The sequence below is a fragment of the Antechinus flavipes genome, chromosome 3 (genome assembly GCF_016432865.1).
Source record: "Antechinus flavipes isolate AdamAnt ecotype Samford, QLD, Australia chromosome 3, AdamAnt_v2, whole genome shotgun sequence".
Lineage (NCBI taxonomy): Eukaryota > Metazoa > Chordata > Mammalia > Dasyuromorphia > Dasyuridae > Antechinus > Antechinus flavipes.
The window spans coordinates 538025510-538045649 of record NC_067400.1 but is presented as its reverse complement, the minus strand read 5'-3'; the positions used below and the strand labels follow the sequence as shown (position 1 = coordinate 538045649).

The following is a 20140-nucleotide window of genomic DNA, read 5'->3' as shown; positions in this document are numbered from 1 at the left end:
ATATTGCTTGGACATTAATTTGGAAGGGCTTATGTGAGTCCCTGCCTTTACCATGTTGGCTTTCTAATTACTTGCAATTACTCAATTATTTAAACTTATATATATAAAATTATTATGGGCAATTTCTATTGTTCATTTTTCATTTACATAATTAAGGATTAATTATTTTAATTGAATGTCATTTCTTCTTCCCATTATAATTCTTTCTTTTTGGTCTTTACAAATTCTGATATTAGCTATAATGAGTTTTGATCTGTGCACTGATTCAGGGATAAATCCTACAACAATAAAAATCATGTTATATTAAAATATTCGATTTTATTCTCCATTATCCAGTTCTAAAAGTTATTTTTTTGAGGAAAAAAATATATACATATAGGTGGATAAGATTTTTTGTAAAATTTTGAAGTTTTAGCCTTTTAAATATCTTTTTTTTCCAAATAATTATTTGAATTTCATCTCTCACCATCTCAACTTTTTTACTTATCTGTTTTACTTGCTATGGATGAAGCCTTATTGTCATATGCTTACTAGCTATTTAACTCTACCTGAGTCATTTAAGCTATATCTGCCTCAGTTTTGTCCTGTGAAAAATGGGAATAATAATAATAATACCCTCCTCACCAAATTGTTGTGAAAATGACATATTTGTAAAGTGATTTGCAAACATTAATGCTCTATTATTATTGTTAGGTGTTAATAAGTATCAAGTACCAATGTATGATCTTTTAATAGGAATCTATCAAGTTTTTCCTGTAATTCCTCTACCATTTTGACCTCTACAATGAAGATTGTTTCATAAGCTCCAATTATTTTCATTGTGTTCTTTTGCAAACACTCATCATCGATATTGCAATATGTGATAACCAGATGTGGCATTAAATATCATTGCTTTGTACTCTTTGGACATATGATAAAGTCCAGTGCATTCATTTTATTGTTTTTTCAAGAAAGTTCTTGTAATCCATCCTTCCATAAGGCTACAAGTTATTCATTTCTTCTAATACCATTCATAGCAAGAATATTAGTATTGACACGATTCAGATGCTCTAAGAATATGTCCACTTACTGACCATTGGATTTGTTGGTTATAATATTTGGCCATTCTATGTAGGAACAGTTTGACAAGTAGTCAAAATTTAAATTATTTTATAATATAAAAACTTTGTTCCTTAATACTTTATGCTTCCCTTCTGATTATTCTGTCATCATCATTACAAAAGCAGCAAGTAATCATATAAAATGAAAGGTCATTTTCCATTTCCATTGTTTTACATTTTTCCATGGTAAAATAAAATAAAATAAAATCTTATTGCTCAGTAATGAGCCAATATGAATTGTCTGGATTTAATGAGTTGACTGACTTAGACCATAGAATCAGAATCTCCTAAATACTGTTATTGTAGCCTTTGAGAACTTAGCTTACTCTATGTCATGATGTGGTATCCGAGGAGGATTTATCTTTTAAACACATACATATATGTGTGTATGAATGTAGTTACATATATGTGCACAGGCATATATAAACATACACAAATGTGTATATAGATGCAAGAATATATATGTACATATAGTCACATTTATGTATATACTAAATATATAGTGATATGCATAGACAGGAGCAAGTCACTATGTGTGTGCCTACAAAATCCTAAATTTGGAAGTGATTTCAGCAATAGTGCCTAATCTTTAGACATTTAGGAATCTGTACTGTAGCATATCTGAGAAATGGCCATTTACACTCTGAAGGTCTCCAGAAGTGGAGGGAAGCCCCTGCCTCTTTTCTCAGCTCAATCCACTTTGTGATACCTACAATGGTTAGGATATTGTCCCCTTCATATTAAGCCTAAATTTGCTTCTTTTCAGATTCAACCTACCTCCTGATTTTGCTCACTGGATATATTCTTTTTTCATGTCATTTTTTTCTAAAAATATATATTTATTTTATTCTGAAGTTAAATAACATACACATCTCCATAATACAGAATAGAAGGTGATTGTACATGAAACTATGTCTATTATGTATAACTTGCTATTCCTTTTAAGCATATAAAATTATTATATAATCTTCCCCCATCCTAGAAATGGCTACCATTAGACACAAATATGTATGTGTATATACATATATATGTAAAATTCTAAACATACTTCTGTTCATCAGTTTTTTTCCTCTAGATACAGACAGCATGTTTCTTCAGATGTCCTTTGTAGTCAATTTGAATATTTATAATAATCAAAATGACTTAGTCATTCTAAGTTATTCTTAAAACAATGCTCTGGAGAGGGAGATTATGGGAAGATGACAGAGTAGATCAGAAAATTTCAAGCTCTCCAAATTTCCCCTACAAACAAAACAAAATTGTGCTTCAAGGTGAAATAGGTAAAAAACAAATACTTCTAGGGTAGAACTAAGCATCCTCCTGGGACACTACTGAAGAAATACTCCAGGAGGAAGGTTTAACCCACATGAAGTGTAAACACTTTTAGATTAGCTCCCCTGAAACAGTGAGCAGGGATCCATGGGACTAGCCTCAGGTGAACCACAGGAACTTTTACCTCCTGAACAACATGGGGAATCAGTCTGAATCTGAGAATACTGAGGGAACCTTGGCTGATAAGAAATACCACACCCGCCACCCTAGGTAAGAAGGAACACACACAGAGAATGGGGCAAGGAAGCTGCTGGCTACTGACACATACAAGAAGCTAGAAGTTCTTGTTTTGAGGTTCTAAGCTAGAGGAGAAAACTAAATTTAAGTCAGAAGCACCATGACTTCCATCCTAGAATTAAAGATGGTTACACTAATAAGCTCTCATTAAAATATAAAAACCACCACCACCACAGGCAAAGGAGAAAGAACCCAACCATAGAATCTTACTATGGGAATACAGAAAACTGGGATTCATCTTCAGAGGAGGACATTGAATTAAAAAATGCTTTTTTAACTCAAAAAATTTATTGAAGAACTCAAAAATCAAATGAGGAAGACAAGAAAAACTAAAAGAAAAAGAAAAACAATAACAACAATAATAAAAAAAAAATCCAGGAAAAGCAAGCAGATTATGAAAAGAAAGTCAACCAACTAGGAAAGAAGATCCAGAGTCTCAAAAAAGAAAATAATTCTTTGAAAATTCAAATTGGGCAAGGGGAAGCTAGCAAAGCTGTAAGAGACCAAGAAGTAATAAAATAAAATATTAAAAATGAAAAAAAAATAGAAGAGAATGTAAAACACTGTAAGAAAAACAACAGATCTGGAGAACAGATCATGAAAAGGAAAGAAGAGACTAAGTGGGCTACTTAAAAACTGTGGGGGAAAAAAACAAAAATAAATACTTGATATAGTAGTTAGTACAAGTAACAATCAAAGAAAATTGTTCTGCAGTGTTAGAATGGAAAATAGAAATAGACAAAAAGTAATGATTACCACCTTTAAGAGAACCTTTGTGGAAAATACATAGGAATGTTATTGCCAAATTTTGAAATCTCCAAAGTCAAAGAGAACATTTTACAACAAACAAAAAACAATTCAAATATGCTGGAGCTACACTTAGAATTGTACAGGATTTATCAGCAGCTATATTAAAAGATCACAAGTGCTGCAGTGTTATATGTTGACAATCAAAACAGACTTGTGACTGAAACTATTATGTCCAGAAAAATTAAGCATATTATTGAATGAAAAAAATGGACATTCAGTGAACTAATAGATTTTTCAAGATCTTGTCTCTACCAAACCTAAACTCAGTAGAAAATTTAACAAATGAAAGCCAACATCAAAGATTAATTTCAAGGGACTCAGGACAAATTGTTCATGTTTTATATGTGGAAATGTAAACCATATGTCTAAGATTGACATCAGTAATCCAAAAATGTTGGGGTGAGCTGAATATGATCTCTCTCTAAAAAAAAAAGCAAAACCATCTAGGAAAAAAATAGTTTAATTTTGCTGTAGAAATGAGGTGCAGAGGAAGAACCAATACAGAAGGAAAGGGGGAAAGGGTGTCTGGTAATTCCAGAAATTTATAATGGGAATTTACTTTGGGAAATTTACATGGAAGGTATAGGATCATCCAAAATCCATACAGAAATAAGGGGGGGGGAGAGATAAAATAAGGCAGGAGTACAGAAGGATGTTAAGATTGTGGGAGTGGGAATAAGCTATATAGATTAATGAGAATGGAATAAAGAAAGAAAGAAAGGAAAAGGGAGGTTAAGTAAAAGCTAGGCAAGGAGTAGAATTAAAATAGAAGAGTTAGCAGGGATAGGAAATAAAATATACAAGCATAATAACAAGAATCAGGAGTAGAATTTATTAGGGAAAAAAAGTAGGGTAGTAATCATTTAAAGTCAAACAAATATTCAATTAAAAGAGAATTCTATATGTCAGCAATATTAATATTGTTTTAGATTCATGTCTATGAATGTATAAATGTGTATGTATACATATAGTGTACTATGTGTGCATGTAAATATATGTGTGTGTATATAGATACATGTAAGTGTAGGGGTATATATGTATGCATACATAAACATATCCATGCTTAACTGTGGTCTGCTCTAGGGAGGGGGAGGAATGAAAGAGGGAAAAAAAGGAAAAAGTAAAAAAATACATAGCAAAGAATAATTCACAGGGAAGCAGAGGAAAGACAGTTATGATTATAATGTTTTCTGTTATTATACATACTTTTTTGCAGTGGAAATTTATTACATATTTTGAATTTTCCCTAATGTTCTGCTAGGCACATGATAGCTTGTTTGTTTATTTTTTTCCTTTTTCTTTTTCTATTTTTTTCTCATTTTGTATTTAATTTTAAAAATAAAGAAAAGTTCTGTTGTTCCTGTATATAATGATTCTCTTGATTCTGTTCATTTTGCTCTTCATTATTTGCTTCACGTTTTTCCATGTTTTTTCTAAGATCATCAGGCTTGTCATTTCTTATATAACAGTAAAATTATGATTGTGTCATTTTCATCCTTTACAAGTTAGCTTTCCAAATATGTAAAGATATCTATAATGAGACACTCTTAGTTATCTCTTCTCCAGGTTTTACATCCCCAATTACTTTGATGGACTGTCTTATAACATGGAATATGGATCCTTTACTATCTTATTTGCCCTTCAGCTGACACTAAGTTAATGATAGTCTTAAACTATAGCACCCATAATTTGAACACTTTGTTTCAGATGTCATCTGACCAGCAATGGCATTGTCACTACTTTATTTAGAAAAATGGATAGTTTCTTTTTTAGAAGGCCTTCAACAAAAATTATATGTCAATTGGTTGAGTATGATGTCAAAGGAATTCTTGTTCAAATGTGAATTGGTTCTTGTGATCTATAAGGTTTCCTCTAACGCTGAGCTTCTTTGTTCCTTCTTTATTCTTCAAAATAAGAAATTATTAGTAAAAACTAGAAGGTGAAAGTGACTTGTTAGTGGCATTGCTAAAATAAAAAATAATCAAAAGGACCTATGATATAAAAATAGGTATCTAGTAAAATAATAAAGTCATTTATATAATGCTTTAAAGTTTATAAGATACTTTAGACACCAAGCTGAATATGATCTTTACAATAATCCTTTGAAATAGATATTTATTATTATTATTATTGTTCCCATTTTATAGATGAAGAAACACAAATTTAGAGAAATTAAATGATTTACTTAGCATCTGCAAATAGTGTCTGATGCAAGATTTAAACTCAAGTTTTCTTGATTCCAAGTCAATTTTGCTCTTCAGTAAATGATCTATGGAATGATGTGGTGGGATATCCTATATGACTTTTCTCCCTGTTCCACTAAAAACACTACTTTAAGGAAATCATTCTATTTTTAAATTATTTCCTTGACTCTCTACAATCTAATATCAGGTTGTGTTTTTTTTTTTTTTTTTGGCAGAAAGATTTCGAGATTTGCTGCTCCCTCCATCTGGACAAGATTCAGAGATTCTGCCCTTCATCCAGCCAAGGAACTATCCCAAGTAAGTGATTTAATTCTCTAGAGACTAGGCTGGGGGTGGAGAGAAATCTGAAATGACTTTCCTAAGAAGTAGGGAAAGTATTTGATTTTTGCTTAAGATTTCTGAATAGGGAATCACAAACCTCATAACCCTAGATATACTTTGGGGATAAACCCTCCAGGCAGAGTCAACTCCATAAAATAGATTTTGAGCTCTTCATATCCATGTCAAAAGGAAAGAACTTGTGAATGTAGCCTTCTGTCATTAGGGAGTTGTTGGGGGAGTTCAGACAATAAGCCGTCTGGATTAGTGTCTCCTAGAGTCTCATTTCTTTGACACTTTGTGTTGATACAGGCAGATATTTTGTCAGGCTAATCCCTACTCTTGTCTTGTGGGTCTCTCATTCATGCTGATGGATTCATTTGGATTTTAACAAGCTGCCCTGGAAGCAAGCACATGCTAAAAATGAATTTAATGATCTTATTAGAGATTCAGGAGTGGACAATGAGAAGTAACAAGCAAGCAGGTTCTAGTGTCCAATTTAAAGTGCATTATACTAAGAGAGAGAGAAGAGAAATTTATCTTTCCTTCCCACCTCCAGTTTAGTATTTTATTCCTAAAACAAATGCCCTAAAATCACAAAAGTGTCATAGCTTACTGTTTGATGATTTTTGTACCAGCTCACATATTTCTGAATCTCGGTTTCCTCATATGTAAAAGGAGAGGAATGATACTTGCCCTGTTTACCTTGAATGGATGTTTTGAGGCTCAAATGAGATAGTTTATATAAAGCATTAAGTATACAAATAGTTAATGTTTTAATGGCTGGCAATAGGAGATTAAGAAATATTTGCTCATTGATTTATTGTTATTAGCTAAGCAATAGTTTAATTCCACGAAATGGAGGATAACCATGATCAAATTGATAAATTATAACAACATCCATCTTTTCCTCTGCCTCTTACTCTCTCTCTCTCTCTTTTTTTTAGTCAAGATAATTTTGGGGACATTTTAATTCTCTACTTTATTAGAACATGAAAGCATCCATTGATTTTATTTCCTTAGGGAAAAATCAAGATTTGTGAATATTTAAATATGTTTTACTGACCTTTTTTCCAAAAGATGCATAATTAATCTTTACAATATTAATGTAATCTTAACCATAATTGTGAATTTACTTTTATTTCATATATATCACACAACTTTTGACCTTTAGCTATGACTGCAGTGCCAGACTTTCTTTCTCTTCTTCAATACCACTAACATATACAAAGAAATGTAAATATAATGTTGAAAGAGACATTGGATAATTATCTTGTCCAACTAAGCCCAGTTGAAACTTGAGCCCAGAACACTTGTAACTTGCCTAAGGTCACATAAGCAATAACTTGTTAAGAGAAAGGATTTTAACTTGGGTCCTCAGACTTCAGAGTCAGGACTCTTTCCTCTATACCCTGCTGCCTATCTCTGGTTCATCATATTTATTCATGTACTATCATCCCCTGCAATCAAACTCACCACTAATTAAGCCCTTCCTATAGACATAGGAGCTCTTTAGATGCTGAGGACTATGCAATATAAACAGGGGGTACTTTGTGCTCTTATGGGGCTTATTAGAAGTACACTACATGAATAATAAATATGTGAATAATATGATACAGATGGATCATTGTGCCTTTGCCTATAAAAGGAATAAGTGACTCTCATCTATTTCTATAGTGTCATAGTTGCCACAGTGTCTATTTAGAGAAGTATCTGTTGTCCAGATCTATTTCCCAGAGACTAAAGCAGTTTTGTTACCTTTGTTTAAAAAGGGTCACTTTTTCTCTGATTATTTCAAAGCAGATGATCATTCTGCTATGGTTATTTTCCTGGACTCATCAGCTATGTGGGACAATAGACTTCCTTTGTGTTTAAAAATGTTATTTCCAGTAGAGATGTAGTCTCCTTCTGCAAAGGCTGATTATTTCCAAATACAATAAGTATAGTATTTTTTTAGTGTATAATTGCAACTGGACATTGTTTAAAATCTAATGGCAGGATAATGAAGAGACACATTACATTAATTTGTAGGACTGGGGATATGTAGCCTAGATAAAAGAAGACATTCAAAGTGGGTGATTTAGGAACGTTAGATGTAGACTCTTATCCCAAGAAGAGCAATGTTGGAGGAACTGATGAATCTCCATGACGGTAGCTACTGGCTTTAAAACAGTTCCACAAACCCCTGTATTTTGTCTTATCTGACCTAATCAAGATAGACCGCTTTCCAAAGTACCTGAGTTGCCTTATCCTCATTCTTCACCTTTTTTGTGTCATCAACCCCTTTTGGTACTTTAACGAAACCTATAGATCTCAAGTAAAGAACCTTTGGGATAGATTAGTAAAGTTGTAATTGATTCTCAGTATGTGTGTTTGCCTCATTATAAAATCACATAACTCCTAACAGCCACAGGCCATCTGGTGATAGATCTGTATCTGAGTGCTGCTAATTTCCAGACAGTGTGGATATGTTTTCATGTCCTTGAACCAGACAAAGTCAAGGAGCAAGTATTTTCACTGGATAAGAATCTTTAAATGAGGACTGAAGGTGAGCCTGCAAAAAGATGGTACATTCTAGCATCCAGAGAAAATGAAATGAAACTGAAGTTGATATCTTCTGTCTCTTCTTGAAACTGGAAGCCAGAAGCATCCCCCTAAAACTGTAGAACACAATGAAATTCAAAAAACTTGGAGAATAAAAGACCCTTTCCTGCTCTCTCTCACTCTGCCCTACCTCTCATATAGGTGTAGGGCATCTGATCTTCATCAAGAAGAGAATCCCATTCCAAAGACTTCTGGAACTGAGATTACATAAATACCTTTCCAACTCCACCCCTCCTTTTGTGACAGTCAGAGATTCACAGCTAGATAATTATGGCACTTTAAGATTTGTGATACTCTCTGCAAATATCTCTATTCTCCTAACAATCATGAGCAGTCGGTGTTAGTGTTACTCTCATTTTATAAATGAGGAAACTGAGGCAGATAGAAGTGAAGTGATTTACACAGGGTCAAATAGGAAGTTTTTGAGGCCAGGTTGGAACTGGGTTGTTTTACTTTTAGATCTAGTGCTCTGTCCATTGTACCACCTAGCTAAAACTAACACTTAAAGAGTATCTACACAATTCTTTTATTTTATGGCCTAAGAAAGAGGTCCAGTTTGTTTAAATGATATGTTTATCATCACTAATCTGGGAAATAGTTGGAACAAAACTTGAATAAACCAGATCTTCCTAATTGAAAAAATAAACTGAACTCATCATGATCATTAAAAAAAAAAAAAAAAAAAAAAAAAAAAAAAAAAAAAAAAAAAAAAGCTGTTTAGGGGGCAGCTGGTTGGTGTAGTAGATAGAGCACCAGCCCTGAAGTCAGGAGGACCTGAGTTCAAATTTGATCTCAGACACAACACTTCCTAGTTGTGTGATCCTGGACAAGTTACTTAATCCCTATTGCTGCAGGAGGAAAAAAAAGCTATCTAAAGAATCAAAATCCTAATCACTTATCTAGCCAATAACAAAAGAAACCCATATTATTCTATAAGATAGTTTCAGGATGACCTAATTATAAATCCTGCCTCATAAAATTTACTAACTGCCTGACCTCAGTCGCTTATACCTCAGCTGTTTCATCTGTAAAGTGGAAATAATGAGCATCCATTTCTTAGGATTTTTGTTAATAAGATGTTGAAAGAGCTTGTCAAATCTTTAATTCAACTTAATTTGAGGGCTATCATTATTTTTGAAACTATAATCTTGATTAACACATTGGGGAAAGGAGTATGCTAATTGTTTCTTAGTACAGAAGAGAAATTTGACTTTTTATGGCTCCAGAGGGTTATATTCTATGGCACTTTTAGGCAGACATCAGCTCATATGAAAAAGGACTTCATGAAAAATAGTGCAGTGTACAAGTGTAATACACTGTCTTGGGAAATAAAAAGTTTCCTATTAGTTGACCGGTTATCAAGGATTTGATAAAAGAGTATTCATCTTTCAGTAAAGGATTATATTAGAGGAAGTTTGAGTTCTCTTGCAACCCAGGTATTCTGTGATTCTATGACTCTAGTTCTGTCCTCTAAAGTAGCAAAATGAGTAATTCTCTTTCTTATTGTTTATTGTTAGCCAGTCATTTTAGTTGACTCTACTTCTATGTGACACTATTTGAGATTCTCTTAGCAATGATATTGGAGTGATTTGCCATTTCCTTCTCCAAATTATTTTACAGATGAGGAACCTGAGGCATAAGACAGGATTTAGTGATTTGCCCAGGATCACACAACTAAGTTTGAGGCCACATTAGAACACAGGTCCTCCTGACTCCAGACTTGACACTCTATCTACTGTATCACCAGCTTTCTTATTATTTAGCTGGTTTCATCTCTGGTGGAGTGTCTTACAATAATTGTTGAATGTGCCATAATAATTACTTGCTTTGTCCTTATACAGCAGACTTATATTACCCATTTTCCAGAAGCTTTGGGGAAATAAGGTTTGGAGGATTGATCTTTCACATACAATATAGAGCAATAATCATTCAAATCTACCTCTAGTGATTCATGCTTGCACAAAAGCCTCTTCATCACTAAGAGACATGATATCATGCAGGAGAAAATTATGATTTTAGGAGCAGAGATGATGCTTTTATTACCATCACAGGTAAAAGGCAAGGATTTGAAGAGAAAAATACAAATTTTGGAAATGTATTCTTCTGAAGATATAGTTGGTCAAGAAGACATACTGGTGGTATATAGGGTAGTTAAGAAGATAAAGTTTAAAAAAGATTTTGGATTTTTAAAAGACCATTTAAAAGATAGGAAGGATAATTTTCTGGTTAAGAATAAAGGACACTTAACAATATCTGTTAAGAATAATTTTATTTTTTTATTAAATCTTTTTATTTACAAAACATATACATGAGTAATTTTTCATCACTGACCCTTTGCAAAACCTTCTGTTACAAATTTTCCATTTCTTTCTCCCACCTCATCCCCTAGATATCAAGTAGTCCAATACTAATGTTAAATATGTTAAAATATATGTTAACTCCAATATATGTATACATATTTATACAGTTATCTTGTTGCACAATAAAAATTGGATCAAAAAGGAAAAAAAAACAGAGAAAGAAAACAAAATGCAAGCAAACAATAATAGAAAGAGTAAAAATGTTATGTTGTGTTCCATACTCTGTTCCCACGAGCCTCTCTCCGGGTGTAGATGGCTCTCTTCATCACTGAACAATTGGAACTGGTTTGAATCATCTCATTGTCGAAGAGAGCCATGTCCATCAGAATTGATCACCGTATAGTCTTGTCGTTGCTGTGTATAATGATCTCCTGCTCATTTCACTCAGCATCAATTCATGTAAGTCTTTCCAGGCCCCTCTGAAATCATCCCTTTGGTCATTTCTTACAGAACAATAATACTCCATAACATTCTTATACCATAATTTATTCAGCCATTCTCCAATTGATGAGTATCCACTCAGTTTCTTGTTTCTTGCCACTACAAAAAGGGCTGCTACAAACATGTGGCACTTGTGGGTCCTTTTCCCTCTTTAAGAACTCTTTGGGGGACTTCCGGTTAAGATGGCGGAGAGGAGGCTCACAGTTGCATAAGCTCCGCGCTTTCTCTCACTATCCACTTCATTACAAGCCTCTGAATCAATGCTTGACTGAAAAAAACCCACAAATAGTTACCAAGAGAAGCCATCCTTGAGATCCGCCAAGAAAGGTCTGTCTTTACTGGAGGGCTGGGGCGGTTTTAGATCGGGCGCAGGCGGCGGGCAGCGGCAGTGAGGGCACAGGAGCAGACTGGAGAGGGGGTGGAGAGTGATCGTAGCCGTCTCTGCGGGGAGAGCTTCGCTACAGGTTTGGATACTTTCCTCCGGCAGCAAGTCAACAGCCCAGCAGAGAAGCTAAAAACACCGGGGCTGAAGAACACAACCCCAAACAGCTGGAGTCTCTCAGGACCTGGCCGCCCCCCCCTTCCCCCCCCTCAGTGACTCAGCACGCTCTGGGATCTCAGAGCGCAGGCGCAGCACAGTCCTGCTAGTGCCTCACTGCTGCCCCCTGCAGTCTGTAGAGGAAGCTCGATAACACACCCAGCCCCCCCCCCCCCCCCCCCCAAAGAAAGACTCCAGTTTTTTCTGTTTTTCTTTGGTAGTTTGTCTCTGATTAATAGACAGAATGAGCAAGAAGCTGAACAGGACTTTAACCCTTGACAGCTTCTACACAGATAGAGAGCAGACTCTAAATCCTGAGGAGACTAAAAACAGGCAGTCCCCAGGTGATTCCCCAAAGGAGGAGATTGTCTGTTCCTCAGCACAGATGAACCTCATAGAAGTGATTAAAAAGGCTCTCACAAGGGAGCTAGAAGAAAAATGGGGAAAGCAGAGTGAGGCTTGGGAAAAGGAGAGGGAGGCTTGGCAAAAGAGCCTGGAGAAAGTTAAAGAGAGAGTGGATAAAGAAGTAAAATCCTTGAAAAATAGGATTAGTGAACTGGAAACAGAAAACAGCTCTCTAAAAAACAAAATTGGCGAAATGGAAAAAAATTCCACAGAACAAAAGAACTCAATTGGACAATTAGAGAAAGATTTTAAAAAAGTGAGTGAAGAGAATACTTCACTGAAAATCAGAATTGAACAAGTGGAATTGAATGACTCGAGGAGACAAGAAGAATCAGTCAAGCAAATCCAAAAAAATCAAACAATGGAGAAAAATGTGAAATACCTTCTGGGGAAGACAACAGACCTGGAAAACAGATCCAGGAGAGACAATCTGAGAATCATTGGACTCCCAGAAAAACATGATGAAAAAAAGAGCCTGGACACTGTCTTCCAGGAAATTATCAAAGAGAACTGCCCAGAAGTCATAGGAACAGAGGAAAAAATAAACATTGAAAGGATTCATCGATCACCCACTGAAAGGGATCCTAAAATCAAAACACCAAGGAATATAGTGGCCAAATGCCAGAACCCTCAGATGAAAGAAAAAATATTGCAAGCGGCTAGAAAAACCCAATTCAAGTATCAAGGAGCCACAATAAGGATCACCCAGGATCTGGCAGCATCCACATTAAAAGATCGAAGGGCCTGGAATATGATATTCCGAAAGGCTAAGGAACTTGGTATGCAACCAAAAATAACTTACCCAGCGAGAATGAGCATCTTTTTCCAGGGAAGAAGATGGACATTCAACGAAGTAAGCGAATTTCATCTATTTCTGATGAAAAAACCAGAACTTAACAAAAAGTTTGATCTACAAATATAGAACTCAAGAGAAATCTAAAAAGGTAAAGATTAATCTTGGGAACTATATTTTGACTATATAGATGTATAAAGAATACATGTATACCTTGTTCTAGAAATTGATGTGGAAAGGACATTGTACCAGAAAAAGGATAAAGTGGGGGTAGTACATCTCATGAAGAGGCATAGGAAACCTATTATATCTGAGAGAAAGAATGGAGGGGGATGAATATAGTGGGTATCTTACTGCCTTCAGAATTGGCTTTAAGTGAAAAATCTTAAGACATATTCAATCTATGGTGAAACTTCTCCCATCTCATTGAAAAGTGAGAAGGGAAAAGTGGAAAGGGAAGGAATAAGCTAAGCGGAAGGGAATACGGGAACTGGGAGGGAAAGGGGTAAGATAGGGGGAGGAACTCTAAGGCGGGGGGAGGGACACTAAAAAGGGAGGGCTGTGAGAAGCAAGGGTGCTCACAAGCTTAATACTTGGAAGGGGGGGAAAGGGGAAAGAAGGGAGGAAAGCATAAACCGGGGTTAACAAGATGGCAAGTAATACAGAATTGGTCATTCTAACCATAAACGTGAATGGGGTAAACTCCCCCATAAAGAGGAAGCGGTTAGCAGAATGGATTAAAAGCCAGAATCCTACAATATGTTGTTTACAGGAAACACAACTGAAGCGGGGAGATACAGGCAGGTTAAAGGTAAAAGGTTGGAGCAAAATCTACTATGCTTCAGGTGAAGTCAAAAAAGCAGGGGTAGCCATCCTGATCTCAGATCAAGCTAAAGCAAAAATTGACCTAATTAAAAGAGATAAGGAAGGACACTATATCTTGCTAAAGGGTAGCATGGATAATGAAGCACTATCTATATTAAACATATATGCACCAAGTGGGGTAGCATCTAAATTCTTAAAAGAGAAACTAAGAGAGCTGCAAGAAGAAATAGACAGTAAAACTATAATAGTGGGAGATCTTAACCTTGCACTCTCAGAATTAGATAAATCAAACCACAAAATAAATAAGAAAGAAGTCAAAGAGGTAAATAGAATACTAGAAAAATTAGATATGATAGATCTCTGGAGAAAATGTAATGGAGACAGAAAGGAATACACTTTCTTTTCAGCAGTTCATGGAACCTATACAAAAATTGACCATATATTAGGACATAAAAACCTCAAACTCAAATGTAGTAAGGCAGAAATAGTAAATGCATCCTTTTCAGACCACGATGCAATGAAAATTACATTCAACAAAAAAGCAGGGGGAAGTAGACCAAAAAATAATTGGAAACTAAATAATCTCATACTAAAGAATGATTGGGTGAAACAGCAAATCATAGACATAATTAATAACTTCACCCAAGAAAACGATAATAATGAGACATCATACCAAAATGTATGGGATGCAGCCAAAGCGGTAATAAGGGGAAATTTCATATCTCTAGAGGCCTATTTGTATAAAATAGAGAAAGAGAAGGTCAATGAATTGGGTTTGCAATTAAAAATGCTAGAAAAGGAACAAATTAAAAACCCCCAGTCAAACACTAAACTTGAAATTCTAAAAGTAAAAGGTGAGATCAATAAAATTGAAAGTAAAAAAACTATTGAATTGATTAATAAAACTAAGAGTTGGTTCTATGAAAAAACCAACAAAATAGACAAACCCTTAGTAAATCTGATTAAAAAAAGGAAAGAGGAAAATCAAATTGTTAGTCTTAAAAATGAAAAGGGAGAACTCACCACTAACGAAGAGGAAATTAGAGCAATAATTAGGAGTTACTTTGCCCAACTTTATGCCAATAAATTCGACAACTTAAATGAAATAGAAAAATACCTCCAAAAATACAGCTTGCCCAAACTAACAGAGGAAGAAGTAAATATCCTAAACAGTCCCATCTCAGAAAAAGAAATAGAACAAACTATCAATCAACTCCCTAAGAAAAAATCCCCAGGATCAGATGGATTTACATGTGAATTCTACCAAACATTTAAAGAACAATTAACTCCAATGTTATATAAACTATTTGAAAAAATAGGGATTGAAGGAGTCCTACCAAACTCCTTTTATGACACAGATATGGTACTGATACCTAAACCAGGTAGGCTGAAAACAGAGAAAGAAAATTATAGACCAATCTCCCTAATGAATATTGATGCTAAAATCTTAAATAAAATATTAGCAAAAAGATTACAGAAAATTGTCACCAGGATAATACACTATGACCAAGTAGGATTTATACCAGGAATGCAGGGCTGGTTCAATATTAGGAAAACTATTAGCATAATTGACTATATCAATAACCAAACAAACAAAAACCACATGATCATCTCAATAGATGCAGAAAAAGCATTTGATAAAATCCAACATCCATTCCTAATAAAAACACTTGAGAGCATAGGAATAAATGGACTTTTCCTTAAAATAGTCAGGAGCATATATTTAAAACCATCAGTAAGCATCATATGCAATGGGTAAAAACTGGAACCTTTCCCAGTAAGATCTGGAGTGAAGCAAGGTTGCCCACTATCACCATTATTATTTAATATCGTATTAGAAACACTAGCCTCTGCAATAAGAGTCGAGAAAGATATAAAAGGAATTAGAGTAGGCAATGAGGAAACCAAACTATCACTCTTTGCAGATGATATGATGGTATACCTAGAGAACCCCAGAGATTCTACCAAAAAGCTATTGGAAATAATTCATAATTTTAGCAAAGTAGCTGGCTACAAAATAAATCCCAATAAATCCTCAGCATTTTTATACATCACCAACAAAACCCAACAGCAAGAGATACAAAGAGAAATTCCATTCAGAATAACTGTTGATACCATAAAATATTTGGGAATCTATCTACCAAAGGAAAGTCAGGAATTATATGAGCAAAATTATAAAAAAGTCTCCACACAAATAAAGTCAGACTTAAATAATTGGAAAAATATTAAGTGCTCTTGGATCGGCCGAGCGAACATAATAAAGATGACAATACTCCCTAAACTAATCTATTTATTTAGTGCTATACCAATCAGACTTCCAAGAAAATATTTTATTGATCTAGAAAAAATAACAACAAAATTCATATGGAACAATAAAAAGTCGAGAATCTCAAGGGAATTAATGAAAAAAAAAATCAAATGAAGGTGGCCTAGCTGTACCTGATCTAAAATTATATTACAAAGCAGCAGTCACCAAAACCATTTGGTATTGGCTAAGAAATATGTTAGAGTTCAAATGTTGGAGTTTGTTCTCAGAGGACAGCCGGTTTAGAGGCTTAGAGCCCTTCGGATGTCTCCAAATCCAAAGGTTCTGCCTTCAGCCTCTGCCTCTGCCTTCTTCTGCCTCCAACAGAGATGGAAGATCTCTCTTATCTCCTTCTGGGGAGCCCAGCCACACTTTTGCCGCGGAGAGAGGGCTTCTGGCGTAGCTCCACTGAAGTCCGTCAAAAGTGTTCTCTGCAGCAGAGTCGTTTCTCTCGAGTCTAGCGCGATCAGCCAGCCAAGAGGAAAAAATGTATTCTGGAATGGCTGTCTCGCCTTATCTCTGAACCTTCTGAGAGAATGGGATTATGGGTTTTTCTCCATAGTGCTCTCTGGCCCAAAGAGCTTTAAGGTGTGGACTTTGAGTAAAGGTGGGAACACAAGCCTTGTCTTGATTAGTTCTACTTAGTACCTTGTTTCAGGTTCTGGCCAAAACAACTTCTTGTAAGATTAGATCAACTCTAATTACTTAGCAGTTAGTAAGGATTCCAACATCTCCCCCTTTCTTTTGTTTTAAAACATAGTGGGTTTCTGAGGGGGTACACATAAATCCATCAATATGGGCCAGAACTTTGTAACAGATATACATGGTATACATAAATCCATCAATATGGGAGGCATTATACATAATTTACAAAAGCACACAGCAATATAACACAGGCTAGTGGTAATGTAACAAATAACATGAATCAACATGAAAATTTAACTACTGCAAAAGTCTCATCAACAATCTTTCATCTCAAGAAATCCAATGATTCTTGCAATTGCTTAAAATACATAAGCACATAGTAATATAACACAGGCAAGTAGTAATGTAACAACATAAATCGACCTGAAAATTTACAAATGTCCATAAGTCCTAGAAATAGTCCATAAGGAATCCATTGTCCATTAGTTTATGCGCCAGGAATCTAATAATTCCTGTAAGCTCTGAAGTACTGCAAGGAGCTGGGGAGGCTGACTGTGTTTCTGTCTCTCTCCCTCCCCCTTGTTCCACCCATGAAGGGTTAATTGCGGGGGGAGGGTCATGAGATGTGGAATCACCTAATTCCTCCTGCTGTGAAGTATCATACTCAGAATTGTAATTAACTCCATTCTCATCTGATTCATCCTCCTTTTCACCTAGTAAAGTTGGCAATTCTTCCTCCTGTACTTTCCTTTTCATCATTCTATCACTTAAATAACTTCTTATAGCCAATTGTATTACATTATATGTATTAATTATTGAGTTAGGCCCATTTTTATCATAGAATTGACAAAGATCCTCTCCAACCAATTTCCATTCATTTAGATCTAATTCCTTATCAAGAGAGAAACAAGGACATATGTCCTTTACAGTTTGTAAAAGTTCAGTGATTTGCTGTAAACTTATAATTAAACCTTGGCTTTCCATAATTTTGACAATGCTCTCTAAACATTTTCCTTGAACAGAAACAGAAGGCTGTTTTCTAAATATCTGTCCCATCTTAGATGAAATTCTACTTTAACTCTTTTAGCAAAATTTCTTTATTGCACTCACCCTAATTTCTGGGTTGACGAGTCTTTTCCACTGGATCAGGATCAGAGGCTTTTCCACTTGAATCAGGATCGGAGCTTTTCCACTGAAATCCACTGAGGGGTCTGTTTGTCCCACGTTCAGGGTGCCAAAATGTTGTGATCTTTTTCTTCTCAAAAACGCAGCCAGGTGATAAAAATTCAGATCTTTTATTGTTTCCAATATAGCCCGGTTAGCTTAGAGGCCTATCTCTCTGCTTGGTTCCAAGAGCTCTCTCCAAATGTCTTTAAATCCAAAGGTCTGGTCCTTCAGCCTCTGCCTCTACTTTCTTCAGCCTCCAGCCAGCTCCAGTCTTCATGTCATTCCGGTGAAATCTCGACTTGTAGCGTCTTCCTCTCTCCAGAACACTTCTGCCACCAGCCAGCCAAGTGGAAAATATTCTGCCTTGCCTCGGAGAGAGGGCTTCTGGCGTAACTCTACTGAAATCTGACCGAGAGCTTCTGTCTGTTTCTTTTATCCAAGAGGGAGGAATTATGGGATACGAGAGAGAGGGATTATGGGTTTTCTCCCATAGTGCTCTCTGGCCCAACGAGCTTCAAGGGAGGTGTGAACTCATTGAACTTAGTTCTACTTAGTACCTTGTTTCAGGTTCTGCCCAAAACATCTTCTTGTAAGATTAGATCAACTCTAACTACTTAGCAGTTAGTAAGGATTCCAACATCTCCCCCTTTAGAGTTCAAATGTTGGAGTTTGTTCTCAGAGGACAGCCGGTTTAGAGGCTTAGAGCCCTTCGGATGTCTCCAAATCCAAAGGTTCTGCCTTCAGCCTCTGCCTCTGCCTTCTTCTGCCTCCAACAGAGATGGAAGATCTCTCTTATCTCCTTCTGGGGAGCCCAGCCACACTTTTGCCGCGGAGAGAGGGCTTCTGGCGTAGCTCCACTGAAGTCCGTCAAAAGTGTTCTCTGCAGCAGAGTCGTTTCTCTCGAGTCTAGCGCGATCAGCCAGCCAAGAGGAAAAAATGTATTCTGGAATGGCTGTCTCGCCTTATCTCTGAACCTTCTGAGAGAATGGGATTATGGGTTTTCTCCCATAGTGCTCTCTGGCCCAAAGAGCTTTAAGGTGTGGACTTTGAGTAAAGGTGGGAACACAAGCCTTGTCTTGATTAGTTCTACTTAGTACCTTGTTTCAGGTTCTGGCCAAAACAACTTCTTGTAAGATTAGATCAACTCTAATTACTTAGCAGTTAGTAAGGATTCCAACAGAAATAGATTAGTGGATCAGTGGAAAAGGCTAGGCTCACAAGACAGAATAGTCAATTATAGCAATCTAGTGTTTGACAAACCCAAAGCCCCTAACTTCTGGGAAAAGAATTCATTATTTGATAAAAACTGCTGGGATAATTGGAAATTAGTATGGCAGAAATTAGGCATGGACCCACACTTAACACCATATACCAAGATAAGATCAAAATGGGTCTATGACCTAGGCATAAAGAACGAGACTATAAATAAATTAGAGGAACATAGAATAGTTTATCTCTCAGACTTGTGGAGGAGAAAGAAATTTGTGACCAAAGATGAACTAGAGACCATTACTGATCACAGAATAGAAAATTTCGATTACATCAAATTAAAAAGCTTTTGTACAAATAAAACTAATGCAAACAAGATTAGAAGGGAAGCAACAAACTGGGAAAACATTTTCACAGTTAAAGGTTCTGATAAAGGCCTCATTTCCAAAATATATAGAGAACTGACTCAAATTTATAAGAAATCAAGCCATTCTCCAATTGATAAATGGTCAAAGGATATGAACAGACAATTTTCAGAGGATGAGATTGAAACTATTACCACTCATATGAAAGAGTGTTCCAAATCATTATTGATCAGAGAAATGCAAATTAAGACAACTCTGAGATACCACTACACACCTGTCAGATTGGCTAAGATGACAGGAAAAAATAATGATGAATGTTGGAGGGGATGCGGGAAAACTGGGACACTAATGCATTGTTGGTGGAGTTGTGAACGAATCCAACCATTCTGGAGAGTAATCTGGAATTATGCCCAAAAAATTATCAAATTGTGCATACCCTTTGATCCAGCAGTGTTTCTATTGGGCTTATATCCCAAAGAAAT

The 20140-nt window shown here is 35.6% G+C and overlaps 1 protein-coding gene across 3 annotated transcripts in view; it reads left to right on the top strand.

Annotated features, from left to right (window-relative positions):
* Positions 1-20140, top strand: part of NOX4 (NADPH oxidase 4) — a 254554-nt gene that overhangs the window by 177572 nt on the left and 56842 nt on the right. For all 3 annotated transcript variants that reach the window (XM_051987303.1, XM_051987302.1, XM_051987304.1), the window contains one exon: positions 5899-5980. In XM_051987303.1, coding sequence (XP_051843263.1) covers positions 5899-5980 — 82 coding nt within the window. The remainder of the gene's footprint in view (positions 1-5898; positions 5981-20140) is intronic.